A 20,181-nucleotide genomic window follows, 5' to 3' on the forward strand; every position below is an offset into this window, starting at 1 on the left:
AGGATGGATGCAGGATGGATGTAGGATGGATGCAGGGTGTATGGGTGGATGGATGGATGGATGGGTGGATGGATGGATGGATGGATGGATGGGTGCATGAATGAATGATGGATGCAGGATGGATGAGTGGATGGATGGATGGATGCATGGATGAATGATGGATGCAGGATGGATGGATGGATGGATGGATGGGTGGATGCATGAATGAATGATGGATGCAGGATGGATGCAGAATGGGTGGATGTATGGGTGGATGGATGGGTGGATGCATGAATGAATGATGGATGCAGGATGGGTGGGTGGATGCATGAATGAATGATGGATGGGTGGATGCATGAATGAATGATGGATGCAGGATGGATGGGTGGATGGATGGATGGGTGGATGCATGAATGAATGATGGATGCAGGATGGATGGGTGGGTGGATGGATGGGTGGATGCATGAATGAATGATGGATGCAGGATGGATGGATGGATGGGTGGATGCATGAATGGATGCAGGATGGATGATGGATGGATGGATGATGGATGGGTGGATGGATGGATGGGTGGATGGGTGGATGGATGCATGAATGAATGATGTATGGATGCAGGGTGGGTGGGTTGGATGGATGGGTGGATGCATGAATGAATGAATGATGGATGCAGGATGGATGCAGGGTGGATGCAGGGTGGATGCAGGGTGGATGCAGGGTGGATGCAGGGTGGATGCAGGGTGGATGCAGGGTGGATGCAGGATGGATGCAGGGTGGATGGATAGATGGATAGATGGATGGGTGGATGGGTGGATGGATGGGTGCATGAATGAATGATGGATGCAGGATGGATGAGTGGATGGATGGATGGATGGATGGGTGGATGCATGGATGAATGATGGATGCAGGATGGATGGATGGATGGATGGGTGGATGCATGAATGAATGATGGATGCAGGATGGATGCAGAATTGGTGGATGGATGGGTGGATGGATGGGTGGATGGATGGGTGGATGCATGAATGAATGATGGATGCAGGATGGGTGGGTGGATGCATGAATGAATGATGGATGCAGGATGGATGGATGGGTGGATGCATGAATGAATGATGGATGCAGGATGGATGGGTGGATGCATGAATGAATGATGGATGCAGGATGGATGCAGGATGGATGGGTGGATGGGTGGATGGATGGGTGGATGCATGAATGAATGATGGATGCAGGATGGATGGGTGGGTGGATGGATGGGTGGATGATGGATGATGGATGGATGGATGGATGGGTGGATGCATGAATGAATGAATGATGGATGCAGGATGGATGGGTGGATGCATGAATGAATGATGGATGCAGGATGGATGGGTGGATGCATGAATGAATGATGGATGCAGGATGGATGGGTGGATGGATGGGTGGATGCATGAATGAATGATGGATGCAGGATGGATGGATGGGTGGGTGGATGGATGGGTGGATGATGGATGCAGGATGGATGGATGGATGGGTGGATGGATGGGTGGATGCATGAATGAAGGATGGATGCAGGATGGATGGGTGGGTGGATGGATGGGTGGATGCATGAATGAAGGATGGATGCAGGATGGATGGATGGATGGGCGGATGCATGAATGGATGCAGGATGGATGATGGATGGATGGGTGGATGCATGAATGAATGATGTATGGATGCAGGATGGGTGGGTGGGTGGGTGGATGGATGGGTGGATGCATGAATGATGTATGGATGGATGCAAGGTGGTTCGAGCTCGCTCGCTGCGGTGCAATATGCAAATTAGTTTACGCCCCACCACTATCAAATGTCACCAGCCGCCCCTGACTTTAGGATCCATTACTACGCTGATGAACTTAATATCGACACCATACCTGCGTCAGCTTTATTGTATTTGGGAAGTCGGGCTGAAAGACCAAATATTATTATTTAGTTAATATAAAGGATACCACTTGGATGATTGAAATAGATGTGGAAATCCGTAGAGATCCACATTCTTAAAATTAAGACAAGAGAAATCATGGCTTGTGTTGCATGACGTTGATCTACTTATTTGCACGTGCAAATGTGTTAAGTGTGTACAGGGCGCAGGCATCAGAGTTCCCCATTCAAAGGGAAATAAAGGAAAAGTCAAATATGTGGTTACAAAATTAAACTGGCATTATGAGGTTTTGAGAGCAAGAAAGTATGTACAAAATGAACAACGTGATTTAGGAAAAATATCCACTGTATTTAGGAGAGAATTAGGATGTGAGAAAGTGTATATAGCACAAATAGATTTAGCGAACTATCATAAACATCAAAAATTCACGTGCTTTGAATAATTCCATCATTGGGTGTGGCCTAGCCTATGAACCGCGTGACAAGTCATGCTACTTTTCAGCAGAGCGGCAAGTAGTTGAGTCTTTCGGGCCATTGACATGGAAATATGGGAGTGCCTTAAGGGCAGTGACATTGATGTGTCATTTTGGCTGGCATGCACTTTAAGGATGCATACAGACTTGGCTCCCACAGTCGCTGATTAGTCTTTCTTTGAATCACAGTAGGCTGGACCCACTAGAATGTCAGCGGTTCTAAAAGCCATCATGGAAGGAAGAAGCCCAATGTTTTTTTCGGATCTTAAAACGACTAGGAGGGAAATAAAGCACAAGCCTTGCTCCAAGAGGTGTTGTGGCCCTTTTGAATACCAGTTATACATCTGTCCGCTGATCTCTCCTTTTGCACTTGAGGCAGAATGCAAATACTGCTAGGTCTATGTGTGGAGTAACTAAAATTCAGAAATCTTGCTCTCGAAAATCGAATTTTGGAATTTCACCTCTGTATGAACTGTTTCTGTGCCCATTGTGGCCATCAGTAGACTTTATTCCAGGGGTCTCCAAACCGGTCCTGGAGGGCCGGATCCATGCCAGATTTTTGGGATATCCCCATTGAAATACATGTAGTTATTTTAAAAATCTGGCATGGATCCGGCCCTCCAGGACCGGTTTGGAGACCCCTGCTTTATTCTATCCTTAAATCTAGTTTTATCTTTGATATTCTCCTGTCGCGCCACACACCTTCAAAATCAATGGAAGTAAAAGCTATTTGGAGAGAACACTGAGAGAATGTTTGTTACTTGTTTGTCTACCACACTTCTACTTGTATGGTCTTGGATATCTTTCCTTGTTTAATTGGGTGGAGGCCTGAGCCTGCTCATGTTATCCAAATCCATGTAGCCCACAGCCAGGGTCTGCCATGCCAGTATATTTGGTTGGAAGAGTATGTTTGAAGAGTAGACTAGATGAGAAGAGTATGATGCCACAGATGAGTGTGCATGTGGTGCTCAGAGTAGGCGTGCTTGTGCCGAGAAGAGAAGTAAACTGGAAAACATACATTTATAAGTACTTAAAGTAAATTCCATTCAGATGCATCTCTTAGCATACTCGGTCGTAGGTTCCTCATTACTGCTTGGGTCGGTTTGGCTGGTTAGTTGATTCAGAGACAGGCCTTGTTGATTTCCTGGGTAGTTTCCTGGGCGTTTATCAATTCTCCTGGTCACCTGGATCAGTCATCTGTTTGTTGGGTACAGGTGCCAAGCAAGGTGGCCTCACAACAGAAAGGAATGGGAAATCCACAAGGTGCCACGCAGGGTCCAGCTTCTCTTAGGGAAGAGAATTAGTATTGATAGTTGACAGTGCCTGGCTTTGCTGGTTCCATAATCTTTGATGAAACGCTGAGTGATTGAGGGCAATCTAGGCCCTGCGCTTCTCTCATTCATCAGGTGCCATTGAAAGGCTGGCTGTTGGATTAATGGATATTGTCTGAGGATACCTGGTTATTTTTTTTTTTGCGAAAACCGAGGTGATTAAATCGAGCGAACCATCAGTTGGCAGAATTACCTGCAGAACTCGGAGCTGTAAAACAACAACAACAAAAAAGAAACTGAAGCTCCAAAACTTCTCTTTCCAGGATTGAAATCCCCGTCGGATCTCTAAAAAGTATCTGGGAGAGTTTGATTGTGTTTCTACTGTCTCACTGACTACTGGAAGCTTCAAGTCTACAGTGAATTGGCAGGATATCAAGACTACGATCCTGTGATCCCTCGAAGAAGTGCTACATCTGCATTTATGGTTTGTCAGTTTCCAAGCCATTGCCTGTGACCTTTAAATGATGAATCCATCAGGGGTGTAGTGTGGGATACTGAGAGGGAGCGTTTTTAGATATGAATGAGCATTTTTGAGAGATTTTGGGAAATAATTTTTTTTATTTCAATCTTGCTTGTCTTTCACCATTGTTTTGCCCATCCCTGCTGAAATAGCTGAATGATTCATTCCCTCTTTGCTTTTTGAATTTGCATCTCTGTGAGCGGAAGCCATTAGCCGCCCATCATACAGCTGTGACTTGGACTAGAAAGCGAGCTGCAGGCTAGTAACCCAGAGCCTTTATTGTCAGATCAGACTGCACGTCGCGCCAGCTCAGAAGGGGACGTGCACCCCATGGGCGCCACTGACTTACGGTAACAATATTGTAAGACCTGTAAGAAGTCCGGACAGTGAGGGCGGGCGAGGCGGAGTAGTAAGTGAGAATAAACCAAATGAGATGAGTCTGGAAGATGTGATGCCAGGGGTAGCTGGACTCTGATGGCAGGCCCAGAATCAAGGGTCTCCTAACCAGTGAGGAGCAGAGCTAGAAACTGGCTGGAGAGCTCTTGCTTTGATGGTGGCAGGGGCCATGCTTTGATGGTGGAGCTGGGACAGACAGCACTGTATCAACGCTATCGGTGGCAGCTTGCAGCGGCGGACCTGGTAGGTCTGTGCAGAATGGCAGGGTCACAGTTTATACGGTTCTGTTGTTTCAGTTTGTCTTTTGGTCCCTGAGGCCACGGTTGTATCATTTTGGCGAATGACAAAAGTTGTGCATAATTCATGTCCTGCACAGGGCCGCTCGTGTGCTTGCAGTGTTGTTGCCTCATCAGATCTGGCAAGTTTTTCGACTGAACACAACATTGAGCCTTCTGTCTACCCCAAACTCCCCACTGCATCAGGAAAGCCAGGTCCAGCAGTATGAAATGAACAAGATCCGACGTGATGGGCACAGCCCATGACCCCACTGACCCTTTGAGTGACCATCGAAATAAAACCTGGCATAAGCAGGTGCCAGGATCACATCCCTATAATGAACTCGTACATTTTCATCGTTTTCTTGGAATTGCTTGATATTTTTGGAGGCAAATTATGTTATTTCACGCACCCTTGGTGTCTGCCATGCCATCATCAGGTTTTGGGAGAGGGTGGTGCAGCAAACACCTGTTGCCGTAGAGCAGCTCTCGCAACGCCGCCGGCTCCGGCTGAAGTAAGCCCTGCGGCCTTCAGGCTGTGGGATCCTGGGACTCCCTGCCACGGCCCTCGTCTCAGCAGGCCAGCGCTCTAGAGGAAGGGGAGTGAGTGGAAGGCAAACGAGCCCACCCCCACAAACACACATCCGCATTATAGATTTACCACTCCCTTTTCACTTGATCGTGGGCAGCACGCCCTCACCACGCCCATTATGAAATCAGCAGGACATCCCAAAACACACGCCTCACGGGGCGGCTCTAGGCTCATGGCGGCCCTGGGCATGGAGCGTAGGTAGGGGGCCCCGGAAGAGGAGGTCCGGGTGGGGCGGAGCGCGGAAGCCAGTGAAGAGGGGGGGCGGTCAGGGTGTTTGGAAGTGGAAAATAGCCAGAGGCCACCAAATCCCTGCCAGGGGCCGCCACGCAAATATGTATCCATTCTCAGAGGATTAATATATTAAGGATATATATTGGCGTGGTGGCCCCTGGGGTTTGGTGGCCCTGTGCAGGTGCACAGCTTGCACATGCCTAAGGCCGCCCCTGCGCCTCACTTTGGCTCCACCACAAAATCCCCTGTACCCGGTAAATGGGAGAAATAACAGAGGTTTTACCCAAGCATCACTCCCAAGTAGAATAATGTTACCGACGGGTCCACATGCTCAAAAAGTGAACGTCCTTCTCATACAGAGCCATTTAGGCACATAAGTTGAACTTAAACGTGGAAGTGTCTCTGTGACTTCTGTCCTTTGAGCAGGACTTAAAGTGTAATAAAGAAACTGAAGGGTCTCAAAGGGGCGTGGCAAATGTAATTAAGGGTGTGGGTTAAAAACACGAAAGCTAAATATCTGTGCTTAGAGTAGTGTGCCACCCAACTTGTATTTTGCTGTTTGTCATTGCATCCATATATATAATACAACAAGTAACTTCATACCTACACCAAGTCAGGTCTATTGGCTTTGTCAATGGTTGTTAGCTGCATAAGATAAATAAGCAGCAACTATGGCTTGTATATAATATTAAAAAAGCTTCCATTTAAAGCCCTGGTGACACCACGATAATGTTGCTGCTCCTGATTTTCAAAAAGAGGAGAGACATCCAGAGAGAAAATTACTCTCTTTTTAGGATTTCTCTTCCCCCCCCCCCCCCCCCCCTACAAGGCTCACCTGGCATGACGTCATGTCGTAACTTCTCCTCAAGTGAGAAGTGAGCAGTGTGAGCAGCGCACATGGATGTGCCTGCTGTCACTGCAGTCTGGAAAAAACGGACCGCTTGTGCCAGGGCACACAGAGACCCGTTTCGAGGCCCCTTAAAAAAACTGGCGGTGCTCAGCACTGGTGAGACCCGGCCCACCTAAAGCCTGCCTCTGAGTGTGATTGGTGTGTTACATACGGGCACTGGCTCGCCCTGCAATGTGTAAAGTGGAGCGCTCGTGGAACAGAGCAGGGAATCCCTCGTGTGCGCGCAGGCCTCTGGGCAGGTGGCCTGTGAATACCAGCGCTGCCCAGAGCACCTGTGCCACCGCGCGCGCGCAGATCGTTTACGATGGGTGCATACCTGAAGGGCACACAAGGATCAACACCTCAGGACAGCCCCTTCCTGTCTCTTTATTTGAGAACCGTGGGTCTGACGCACTTTATCCGATATGGCCAGTGTCCTCCGGGCCCTCCTCTCCCCAGTAGACTCGAGTCCTTTCGAGTACTTTTGCCCCTTGTTTGCATCGGAGCCCAGCAATGGTTAATGAGTTACTTAAGGTGTCTGACTAATTCTTTCTCACAATAAAGTCAGTAATTGATTACAGGAGCACGAGAGCGGAGGGAGCGCTGCGAAGGGCCTTCTCTGAGCCGGCACCGCTGGAGGGTCTCTGTGTGGGCTTCGTTTCCAGGGATCATGGCAGCGTCTGTAGCTCTGCATTACTGAAAATGCAGCTCTCGTGACTGCCGCCTGCACCTCTCAGCAGCGAGGGGAACCACCTAGCAGAATGGCCTCCCCTGCTGAACCGGGTAAGGCTCGTGGGTTTGGAATTGGGGCCCTTGGAGGGACTTGTTCGGTGACCTGGAAAGCTTGCGACCTACAAGCGGCTCTAGGAAGTGGCTTCAGCCTCTGTGGCCTTTCTTATAAATCTTCAGGGATGTGTGTATCAGGTCAGGGTGTTTGGAAGTGGGACAGAGCCGGAGGCCAGTGAAGAGGGAGAGGTGGGGGGGGGGGGGGGGGGGGGTCAGGGTGTTTGGAAGTGGGACAGAGCCGGAGGCCGCCAAATCCCTGCCAGGGGCCGCCACGCAAATATGTATCCATCCTCAGAGGATTATTATATTAAGGATATATATTGGCATGGAGGCCCCTGGGGTTTGGTGGCCCTGTGCAGGTGCACAGTTTGCACATGCCTAAGGCCGCCCCTGGTGTAATGTACTTTGAAACTCGATTCAATGTTTTTTTAACTGAATGCCAGCATTTAAATTGCAAGACTACGTCCAGGATCTTACTAGCTGCCCCGTTATTTATTTATTTATTTATTTTACTTGAGTTTTATATAGCGAGTCCAGGATCTTACTAACTACCCCCGCTTCTAGTCCAGCATCTTACTAGCTGCCTCCGTTTATAATCCAGCATCTTACTAACTACCCCAGTTTCTAGTCCAGGATCTTATTAACTGCTCCACTTATTAACTGCTCCCGTTTATAGTCCAGGATCTTATTAACTGCCCCACTTATTAACTGCCCCCGTTTATAGTCCAGGATCTTATTAACTGCCCCACTTATTAACTGCCCCCGTTTATAGTCCAGGATCTTATTAACTGCCCCCGTTTATAGTCCAGGATCTTACGAACTACCTCTATTTGTAGTCCAGGATCTTACTAACTGCCCCCATTCATATTCATGTACTGAAATGTCCCCTTGCACACAACTGTGTAGAATGACGGAAAATATGCTGAGTGACTTTTGTGCACGAATGCCCTTTATTGGTTATTCTACAGCTCTAGCTGCCACAGCTTCCTACATAACAAGCATTTATTATCCAGCTCAGTCAGTCTTCAATTGTCAACGTCTGAATTGGTAAACTACATTAGTTTGGCACAGAGTGTGCATTCACACCCGAGCTACTCAACAGAATAGATCTATTCACCGCTCAGCTATATTGGAATATTTCCAGTAAAATGCGCTGGCTCCTTCCTAGCACGCGTATATTCAGTTGTTGTGGCTAATCATATCGCTGTTCCCTTTTGGACTTTTTTGTGAGAAAATATTTTAGACTCTTGCAATGGCCAGCATGAATGACATTTTGTCTGATACGTGGTTGGTGATTTCCCAAGACCGCCCATTTACTAATACTAGGGTAAACAAAGGTACACGGGTGTTTCCTGGAAATATTATAAGAAATTCTCTTTAATACTCAGTACTATAGTTTTTCAGTGTCTGTGCGCTGCATTTACTATTCTGCAGTGAAAAGTGTATTCTGTTCTATACCTTTGAACGGACGGAAGGCCGAGTTTGCCTAATGATATGTAATCACCTGCCCTGCTGGTCACACACACCGATATCAGCGGCAAGTGTTGAACTCTAAGCCATCTTGACAAGAAAACACTTGAAAGGATAATAACGTGATAGAAAGGATTTAGAAGTTTGGGACATGAGATTGACCCATCCAAGCACATTTTTGCATTGATCTTTGAGAGTGTAAGAAAAGGCTATTAATTAAAGTTATCTCCTTAACAGTCCAAAGTATGCTGCATCAGGCCATTTGAAATAGTCAAAAGACAGATTTTACTAACATCTATTTAGTAAACTCTTGAATCACTAAATTCCTAGTGTGGTCTTAAGAGTTCCGCCACAATTGTATGTCAATCTTTCAGATTTAGTAAGTACAGTGTAGTTTGACAGTACTCAAAGTAGGAAAACCAGTCTAGGGAAAATCCCTGGGTACACTCACGGAAATGTATTAAATTTCCGTGTTTCGACCGTCTATGTGTTACACAGACGTATTTCCACCCCCGCAGCCCAAGTAGTCATAAGGGAGATGAATGGTCAAATTCCACACTAAAATTGAACGTTCACAATCTTTTTAATTAAAAAAAACATACAAGAGTATATACATACATAGGTAAATTAAAAATTTCAAAGCAAAATGTTTAAATCTATATGTTAAAAACAGATATCAAAAGACAATTCAGTGTAAACAATAAACAAGCATAAATACTCTTGTATGTTTTTTTTAATTAAAAAGATTGTGAACGTTCAATTTTAGTGTGGAATTTGACCATTCATCTCCCTTATGACTGGTTGTCCTTGTACCCTGATCCCTGGTGATATTGGGGTACTCTCTCTTTTTGATTTTCTCAAAGTAGGAAAACCTGTAGCAATTTCTTGTGGGACCACACTTATGTAAGTTGTGATTGTGGCCTAAAGAGCGAGTCACATTCGGGCTCCGAATTGTACCAACCTGCCATTCCTTGGTGGTGCAGTAGGCAACTCGCTCTCAGGCTTGTAGTGTGGTGCAAGTTTGTACATGGGCGATACTCGCCAAGGTTTTATGTATTTGCAAAGGGGCTTTATCATCTATGCTGGAGTTAATGGGAGGCAGAAGAGCCAGCTACAAGTAGAGGTGTAAAAAGTTTTTATTTGACCTAAATAACGATTATTGCCCTACCTTCTCTGAATTTTCTGCCTTTTTTTATGACTACACCCTGGAGTGGTTTTTGTTTTGTTTTTAGGTCTCCAAACGTATGCAAAAGACCTATTGGAAACTTGCAATGGGCTTAGAGCCCGATCATTCCTATCATCTGTTGCCTTTCTTGTCTCTCTAGTTTGCTTGATTTTTGTTCAGTAGCTTGCCTTCTGCTTCTCGCATGTATCCCCTCACCTGGCGCATAGCTTGTTTATATTCCTTTTAACTGCATGACTTTTAACCTTCTACTGCTCACTTTTAAGGAACTACTTTCTTTTCTGTTTGGGTAAGCACTCGGAGCACATGTATTTTCCAGTTTGCTCCCTTATATGCTTCTCCTACTCTCTCTGCACTACATATTGCTCTCACATGCGTGCTAGTCTCTCACCGGGGTTGCTTTTTAGGTCTCGCCTCTCAATGCGCATGCGCAAGACTATAGGGGCTTAAATAAGCTTTACCTAGACTGGCGATTGACTGGCGATTCGATGCTGTGCCTGTGCGCTTTTAGGTCCATGCGCAAGCGCATGGACCTAAAATGCACGTGCACATCATCAAATCGCCATCTGTTCTCCAGCAGCACTCCTCCCACACCTTTGAAGTGAAGCTTAGCTTCACTTCAAAGGCCCCTGCTGCTTCACACCCTCATCGCTGCTCTCCCCGCTCCGCCCCCTCCCCTGCCCGCCGTGTCGCATTTCTCCTCCCCCTCCCCTTCTCTGCCTTCCCTCCGTCTTTTTTTTTCGTAGCACCCCTCCCACCCCCCACCCCCACCCCCACCCCCTGTCCCCTACCAGCCTCCACTGAATGTTCCGATTTTTCTGTGAAAGTAACTGGGCTCGTGAGACGTTACACTTTTCTCCTTCCAGTCCTGATGTGCATTGAGTGCGGCTCCAGCAGCTTCCAGTTCTGCAGCACTTCGTCTATTGCTTTTGGAAAGCTGCATTTCTGTAATTTTGGCTCTCCCTGCTCCGCCCCCTCCCCTGCCCGCCGTGTCTCATTTCTCCTCCCCCCTCCCCTTCTCTGCCTTCCCTCCGTCTTGTTTTCCTAGCACCCCTCCCACCCCCCATCCCCCTGTCCCCTACCAGCCTCCACTGAATGCTCCGATTTTTCTGTGAAAGTAACTGGGCTCGTGAGAAGTTACGCTTTTCTCCTTCCAGTCCTGATGTGCATTGAGTGCGGCTCCGGCAGCTTCCAGTTCTGCAGCACTTCGTCTATTGCTTTTGGAAAGCTGCATTTCATCTGTTTAGATCAAATACTTGCTTGGGTAAAGGTTTACCTGTATGTTTCCCTTATTATATGCTTTTAGTTTTTGTCTGTTTTCTAAGCTCTGCCCAATTATTTTTTTGAGGGGCGTGGCTAGCAGATTGTGGCTTGTAGTCATTTGATTAGTCTAAGGGATGATTTGCCTAGGATCACAGTGTCAACCAGTGAAGCGGCAACATGGTGTTTCAAATAACAACTCTGTGACCAGTGCTGCATGTACTGTTGTAAGCTATAAAAAAAAATTCTGAATAAACATCTCAACCTTTGTACTCACTGTGTACTGTCGCCTGTCCCAGAAGTGTGCAGCAGGAATGCCTCTGTAAAGTGGAAGCAGGCAGGTCTGTCGAGGTGCCTGCTTAAAATATCAGTAGCTTCATTTCAGTCTTTAAGAGTTAGGCCCCTCCACCTTTGCAAAGCGTGCTCATGGGAGGAGGTGCAGTGAAAGCGGCTTCTTGGAGGGTGCTGTGGTGTCCAGGTTTATAGGAAATGTATCGTTCCTTTAGATCTATCCTGCTGTGAATTGAACTCGTCATTTTGGTTCAGTTTTTTTGAACCTGTAACCTTCAGTTCCAATCCCGGATTTCAGCCCGGACCAACATTGTGTGATCCTCGGCAAATCCTTTTTCTACCTGCGCATTAGTGCATTTATCAGCTATAGCCTGGAGCACATCATAAAAAACTGAAATGACTGCATGGAATGGCTTGCTCTAAGGGCCCAAGACTTATCCCAAATAACTAAGTGTAACCAAACCACTAACCTTGGGTTCCGGAGCAGCTTGCTGCTGGCGTAAAACACCTCGATCCCTCGTCAGGGGTAGTAAGTGCTATATAAATACAATTGCAATTTTTATTTTATTTAATTATTAGTTGGCTAATGTTCCTGATAGCTGGGTATTAGAAATTAGTGTGTTATTTATTTTTAGAAAGTCGATCTTTGGGAAGTTGTTTTTTGGGCTAGTTTCTAGTTGCAACTGTGGCGCGATTTGGGGCTTAAGAAATTTGCCAGTATTGCTTGTTCCTTCATGTGCTTCTTGCCTAGCACTCACTCGTGCTTCTACCCCTCGCCCTCATCCCTCCCACTGCACTGCGTGTTGCTCTCTTCGTCCACCCGCTTTTCCATTGCTGCAGGCCCTTTTCCTTTTTTAATATTTCTTTTTTTAGGAAGGCCAAGCATCATATTTCTGCCGGTCGCACTGCCGGAAAAAAAGCATGTCCGTGCTAATTCAATGTAGTTATCTTTTTTAATTTACCGATCCATCTTGCATTAGTAAATTTAAAAAAATGGCTCCCATTTCACTTTGTTGGCACAAGCACATGTGATGCATGGTAATGTGTGCGTCTATGTGAAGACTCAATTACATGCATAGGACATCATTAATGTGTACACCTACAAATTGATGCAGCCGCCAGTAGTGGTGGAGCCTCTGCCTTAAAAAAAAATATATATTGTCATGTTGCATACATTTTGGCAATACGGTACATATATAAGGTATTTCTTTTGCGCGAACATAGACAAAAGCAGCGGAGTGCTCTACAGAGTCAAAGATGAACATAAAGTTAATGAGGGAAAGGAGAGATAGCTGTGCTGTGAACAGTGAATGCATTTTGATGTAGTGTTATTCACAGAGGCGAGTCTGCAACTCTTTCCTAAATTGGAGCAACGTTGGGGCAGTCTTGATGGATACAAGGATGTTTTAGATCCAGGGTGCATAGATGGAAAAGGCCTCCTGCCTTGTTTTTTGTCTTTTTAATCTGCAGTTTGATGGTGTCCTGGCTGATTGTGTGTCAAGAACCACCAGAGATGGTGAACTTGTCTGCAAGCTAAGCAGGGCTGCTGTTGTGATGGCTTTGTAAATGATGCAGCTGGTTCTGAAACTGGTGTGCGTTGGCAAGAGGAGGCAGCGGAGTTCCATCAGCATGGGGGTAATGTGATCACATTTCTTCAGGCCTAGGACAAGGTGTGCTGCTGTGTGTAGGGTGCCCTGATTTGGTGCCAGCGTGAGTCCATGAGGCCATGGAGCAAGATCTTACCACCTTTGAGATGCAAGAGTACGAGGGCTTGAACAGTAGTCTCTTTCTGGAAGAAACAATATTTCTTTCTTTAGAAGAGAACTGTACCAAGCCACGTTTTTATTTAAGCTATGTGTTTATTGAGGATGAGGTTGGTGTCCAGTGTGAATCCCAGAAACTTGGCATTCGGTGAAAGTTGGGTTTCGAAGCCTTCAAGTTTCATGTGGAGCCAGGTTTGTACTCTCGGTAAATAACAAATTCTGTCTTGAGTGGGTTCAGGTAGGTGGTGGGCGCCCAGGTCTGGATGATTTGTAGTGTTGGAGGCACTAGATGTCTTAGGTAGAGGAGACTTTCAGGTAGAGAGGTCTGTATCATCAGCGTATTGTCTTCTTTCCCAGGCAAATTTTGCAGGTGTTAATATTTCCTTATGATTGCTACCTGCCACTGAAAATGTATACATTGTTTTCTCACGAGTTAACTTAAAAACTGTTTTCCTTTAGATCGCACAACTGAATGGATATTAGTGATATATTTTTCTCTCGAAACATCTTCAAAGGAGTGCAAAAGTCCTGTTCATTTATGCAGTAAGCTTTGAGAACTAAAGGTAGTAATCCTAGTATTTGCAAGAAATTTGTGAGAAAAATTATGTAACTACTCAAACCCCTTGTTTTTCAGGCTGGTGTGATTTGAACTTGCCATTGTAGCCCATCGCGGTTCCCTGATTTACACTAACTACAGTCCCTGGAAAGTTTCCGAGGCGGGCCTGTATTATAGAAGACTGATGTGGTAGCTTTATTAATGATATGCCTGCTGATGCAGTGTATGTGCAGCATACCGTGCATGTATCTGCACCATACAGAACATCTGCATGGTCGACTCGGCCTTCATCCTTCGGAAGTCTTGTTAAATCAAGTGCCACTGGGTTAAGTGATGGTGTCTGTTATTTATAGTGCTATGAATATAAATATTTAGTAGTATGTGCTATATAAAACGTGTTTAATGATGCAACGTTATAATAGCTGTGCTTAGGAAAGAAGAGGACACTTTTTTTGGGGGGTGGAGGTGGTGGGGGGAGGGGGTTAAAGACTCCATGCCTAGAAACATACAGTTAAAACTGTCTTTAACAGAATGCTATACATTTAAAAATAAGTGGGGTAGGTGATGGGGTTGATAAACTAATAACGTTAACAAGAAGACCAAGAACTCTGCAGCATTTTATTTATTAATTTTTAAGATTTATTGAGCGCGAACAAATGCCCGTAGGCGTCTTGGCGCTAGAGTCATTACGTGATTCTCCAGTGCTAGTTCAGAGGGGGATTACTGGTTAAACAGCCATGTTTTTAGCCTTTTGCGAAACAGCAAGAGGGAGTGGCTTTCCCTGATCAATAACGGCAGGGTGTTCCAGAGTCTGGCTGCAGTAACCGTGAACCGTCGATCTCCCCAGGAGACTGTCTTAGTACGAGAAATCGTTAGTTGGCTCAGTGTAAAGGATCGAAGTTGTCTAGGGGGGCAGTAAAGGGTCAGCTGGTTTGTGAGAAACTGTGGTCCTTGCTTATGTATAACTTTGAATGCTATACAGAGTGTCTTACGTTTTATCCTGTTTTTGATCGTAAGCCAATGAAAATTCCGAATTGTTTCAGCTATGGGTTTGAATTTAGGGGTCCTGGAGAGCAATCTTGCTGCAGCATTTTGTATTGTCTGCATGTTGTTAACCACACAGGTTTGGGCATTGGGAAATAAGCCATTACAATATTCCAATGGGGATAACACCAGAGAGCTTACCAAGGTTTTTCCGGCAGCCTCTGGTAGAAAAGGGATTATCTTTCTTATAAGTCTCAACTTGTGAAATCCCGTTGCTGCTATTTGATTGGCATGAGCAACAAAGTTGAGGCCTTCATCGAAAACCACTCCAAGATTCCGGACCCTTGGAACCGGTTTAGGAAGAGCTCCAAAGGATGAAGGCCACCAAGTGGGAGACTAGCCTGGTGAAGTTTTCAGAAAATGACCACCTCCGTCTTCTCGGAGTTTAACTTAAGACATTTGGAGGCCATCCAGTCTCCAATTGCTAGCATGCCTTTTTGGAAGCATTCGGCCACCTTTTCTCCATCATTGTTGATGGACAACACTAGTTGAGTGTCATCTGCGTAGGAGGTAAGGCTCATCCCGTGCGATTTGATAACTTTAGCTGGGTCCGACACATAGATGTTAAAAAGTGTCGGACTCCGGGATGAGCCTTGAGGGACCCCACACGGCAGAGACAGGTTAGCCGACTGGAAAGGTCCTAGCGTAACAGCTTGTGTTCTACCAGATAGAAATGAGGCAACTAAGTTCTTAGCTACCTGTTGGATGCCCATCTTTTCGACACGGTTGATCAAAATAATGTGATCGACCGTGTCGAAGGCAGCAGATGGATCCAATAACACGAGCACTGCTGTTCCTCCCTGATCTCGGATGATTCTGATGTCCTCAGCGGCTTTGATCCGGGCTGTTTCTGTGCCGTGAAATTTACGGAACCCGAATTGGGTGTTGTCTAACTGATGATGCTCTTCGATAAATACAGACAGCTGCCGATTCATCGCTTTCTCTGCCACCTTTGCCAGGAATGGAAGGCTGGCTATAGGTCTATAGTTTTTTAATTCTTTTTTATCCAGGTGCGACTTTTTTAACAGAGGTTTTAAGAGGGTGTTTTTTAGTGAGTCTGTGTAAATCCCTGTTCTGAACATGGTGTTACATACGTGTGTAATTACCGTTATTAGGGAGTCCATGATCGGGGGAAGAGTTTTAAATGGACATGGATCCAAAGCTGATCCTGTTTTTATGGATGTAATAATATCCATAGTTTGTGACTCGGTGAGTTCTTTAAACTGAGTTAACAGAAATTCTGGAGGAATGGTGCAGGTAGAACATGTAGAAATGGCGGTCTTGGACGAAAAGACTTGATAGATGTCATTAACTTTTGTAAAAAAGAAATTTGCCAGTGCGTCACAGAGGGATTGAGAATGAGGAGGGACCAGGTCGGGAATTTTCCCTGCTAATTGCTTAGTTATATCATAAAGTTGTTTATTGGAATTCTTAGCATTCTCGATTTGTTCACTGAAGAACTTTCTCTTGGCCTGGGTAATCATCTTTTTATATATGAGAAGCTTCTCCTTGTAACTGGATTTGCTTTCTGGGTCATAGGATTTCCGCCAGTGTCTTTCACTATTCCTACAAAGTTGCTTCTGTTTCCTAAGGTTTTCTGTAAACCAAGGCGCGGAGGGCGTGATCCTATTTCTAGTAACTGTTTTCAGTGGGACCAATGGATTAGTTGCATGGCCTAACCATTCCAGGTATTGATTAGTAGTTATATTTGAGTCCGAGGATATGATGGTACGGGTGCTATCCAATAAAGTTTTTAAATGTACGTTGTTTATATCCTTCCAAGCCTTGAAGGGTTTGCGACTAGGAACCACTGAATTATGTATGGGGGAATCTTTAGAGGTAATTGTACACAGAATGAATGGCATGATGGTCAGACCATGGGAGCGGGAGGATATCTTGTATATGGATACCATCTAGATTAGAAAAAATACCGTCTAGAATATGGCCGGCCTCATGAGTAGGAGCTGTAACCAATTGAGGAAGCCCTAGAATTTCCATATCTGATAGTAAAGATTGAGTGTCAGTGTTGTCTAACTTTTCTAGGTAAATATTGAAGTCACCTAGAACCGTTAGTGATTCTTCTATTGCTAAAGATTCCAAGATTGTATTTATATGTGATAGGAATCCCGAGCGTGCACCTGGCGGTCTGTATAAAAGAACTCCTTTAAAATTGAGCAAAGGAGTCAGAGCAATGGCAAATTGCATGGCTTCACAGGATGGTGAGGAAATAAAAAATGTTATCACCATAAAGTTATCACGAGCAATTATAGCTAATCCACCTCCTATTTTTCCTTGTCTATCCTGACGGTAGATCTTATATCCTTGAGGGACGGCAAGCACAAGATCTGGGCCGGATGCATAATCCATCCAGGTCTCTGTTATGAGAAGTATATCTATTTTCCTATTGTTGATAAGATCCGCTATATCCAGTCTGTGCTGACCTAGTGAACGAGCGTTAATAAGTGCTACTGTGGTGTGTATAGGTTTGCTATTATTATTAGCCTTTCTAAGTTTGGCAGTATTATGCATAAAAGGTATAGGGGAGTTACAATAGAGGCAGCTCATAATGGGTATATTAATAGCAAGCTCAGGGTCATACCTCCTGCAGTTGCTTCTTGATACTGGTCGTAACTCCTGTAATTTCGCAGTAGAGTAACGTACTTGAGGTTCAATGCGACCAGGACCAGGAGGTATGGCACTCGGCGCAGACGGGCTCGCCCGCTGCGCCCGCCCGCTGCGCGGACGAGATGACATAGTCCTTATATGAAGATGGAGATGTTAAAGCTTCCTCCTTTTTTGGCAGAAGGAGGCCAGTTTTCTGTACCGGCTTGTATTCCCACACTTCTCTCATGCTCTCAAAGAAGAAAAGTACCAGATGGGCCATACCTGTAATTTCCCTGTTCTGAAGAGTACTTGTGTTTCCTATATTGTAAGTTACTACAGGCGCCGTTTTGCCAGTCTTGATCTTCCTGTAACATGTGGAAGCATTCTGGGAGTTATAGTCCTGATTCATTTCATTTGCAACAATTGGACTAGCTCACCTATAAGTAAAGATAACCAATATGAAAACACTGTGTCTGCTGACTCTGGCCACGCGTGAACCATGACAGGCACCCTGCAGGGGCCAGGGTCAAAATCACTCCCTTCAATTGAAATATAGAATTGCTGTTATTCACTCTTTAATAGTAACCTGCTGAGAAGTGCAGGCAGTCTCCCATTGAATTTACTGCAGTATTGCTGAGCAGTACAGCTACTCCTTTGCTACTCTCCTTTTCAAATGAATGAAGTGCAGCTACTCTCCTTTTCAAATGAATGAAGTGCAGCTACTCTCCTTTTCAAATGAATGAAGTGCAGCTACTCCTTTTCAATTGAATGAAGTGCAGCTACTCTCCTTTTCAAATTAATGAAGTTCAGGTACTCCGTACCAGACAATACCTTCCCATTTAAAGCACTGGTGATACTAGAAGTAGCGGTAGGTCACTGACCGACCTGGCCATATCTGACAGATCACCCTCATTTGGCGGGTGTCACTCGCCTTGTACCTGTATATAACATCCCAGGGCTTTAAGTGGGCCAGGTTCCGCCGGTGCTGAGCACCGGCAGTTCTAAAAAGCAGGTGTCGAGCCGGCCGGGTCCCTATCGGGCTCTTCATTTTTTCCCTCAGCCCCCCCCCCCCCCCGGGTGCTGTTGCTGCCTGTCCTGGACACTGTCCCGTATGTGAGGTGTGACCCCTGCAGCTAAGGGTGCCCGTAGAAGCAGCTCCCAGGTGTGAAACCTCCCTCCATTGTGTCTCACCCAGCAGGGAGGGAGAGGGCAGGAAACGAGGAGCTGCCCTTTGGGGAAATCCTACTGACCCGTGAGTGGCAGACTAGACCCGCCCCCCTCGGGGACACTACAGATAAAGAGCGGCTGGGGCCGGGTGTGGAGTGAGACACAAGCGGTGACTGACCCGGGCGCACTCCAGCTACCCCAGCCTGACGGGCTCCAGATTCACCCAGGCTCCGGACTCACTCCGGGTTCAGCCCACACTCCAGACTCACTCCGGATTCACACTCCAGATTCGGGCCACACTCCAGACTCACTTCGGATTCAGCCATACTAGGGACTCACTTACTCCGGGTTCGGCCCACACTCCAGAAGTCAGCCCGGACTCACTTCAGATTCACCCTGTACGTCGGACTTACTCGGAGTTTGGTCCACACTCACTGCGGATTTAGCCCAATCGTCGGATTTACTCGGGGTTCGGCCCACATTCCAGACTCATCAGCCCATCATCACTGCGGATTCAGCCCATACTTCAGACTCAATCCAGATTGACTCCAGCCGCAGGATGCCGGGTCCAGGGAAGGCCCCAGAGCCCCTTCACTATTCCATTGGGATCTTGTCCATCTCTGCAGGTAGGACCCATACTGCCACTTTCGTCATATTTGATGCGATAGTATAGCACTAAAATCCTATTAAGGCAGGCAAGCGCTGTGTGAATGGAGACTCCTGTCAGTGAGAAGGGGTGGAGGTTCTGCAGAGGCCTCCGACGTTATCAGACTAGGTTCCCAGGGGCGTAGCTATCTGTAGTACATCAGGTGCTGTGGCACCGGGCCCCATGGGTCTGATGGGTCCACACTGCACCCCAATTATAGCTGTTGCGCTGACTAAATTAGAGAGTATGGTCATTTTTTCTCGCATGCATTAAGGCCCTTGACACATCTGCTAGCCTCCCTCATCTCCACTCCACTGCCACTGTTGACGGAAGAGCATGGGCAGGAGGCGCGGGGCACGTGCACGGCCTTCCTTCCTTCCTTCCGACTCCACTTAGCACGGACCCCCTCCCCGGAGAGCGCCGCGGCTCGGGTCACGTGACCGCGGCGCTGACCTCATGCCAGAAAGTCTGGAGCGCATTTGCACTCGGCGGGGAAATATGCTCCGGAGCTGCAGATGCCGTCACCAAAGGAAGTTTTTCTAAGGGGTCGAAACCAAAGAAAGGCGTCCGGCGGAGAGGCTCGTGTTTGTGTGTGGCTTTTCTACTGGAAGGAAGATGGGATGAAGGGTACGCCAAGTAAACAAGGCAGGCGAGCGTGGCTGGATGGGGTGGAGAAGGAGAGAGGGCAGAGAGCCCAGGGTCTGGTTACAGTAGATCGATGTTTGCCTTCGTTGAGCTGCGGAGGAGAAACTGCTCATCGGCCCAGCGGAGGTTCACGAGGCCCAGCGGATGCACGCGGCGGGTAAGAGGGTTCTTTGTGGAGCACGCGTGCACGGGTTGAATGTTGAAGTCCTGTCTTTGCTTCCTTCGAGGTCTTACCTGAAAATTAAGATCT

At 46.5% G+C, this 20,181-nt stretch overlaps 1 protein-coding gene across 4 annotated transcripts in view; it reads left to right on the forward strand.

Annotated features, from left to right (window-relative positions):
- CLCN5 (Cl-/H+ antiporter 5) overlaps nucleotides 1–20,181 on the forward strand; it is a 295,750-nt gene that overhangs the window by 128,612 nt on the left and 146,957 nt on the right. The window contains exon 1 of one of the 4 annotated variants that reach the window (XM_086942019.1): nucleotides 6,755–7,299. The exons of 2 other annotated variants lie outside the window; for them this stretch is intronic. In XM_086942019.1, the coding sequence (XP_086798145.1) occupies nucleotides 7,278–7,299 (22 nt within the window). In that variant the 5' untranslated portion in view covers nucleotides 6,755–7,277. Of the gene's footprint in view, nucleotides 1–6,754; nucleotides 7,300–19,949; nucleotides 20,089–20,181 lie in introns of those variants that run through there. One more of the 4 variants, XM_086942020.1, reaches the window with a different exon arrangement.

This window comes from Lissotriton vulgaris, chromosome 10, assembly GCF_964263255.1.
Source record: "Lissotriton vulgaris chromosome 10, aLisVul1.2, whole genome shotgun sequence".
NCBI lineage: Eukaryota > Metazoa > Chordata > Amphibia > Caudata > Salamandridae > Lissotriton > Lissotriton vulgaris.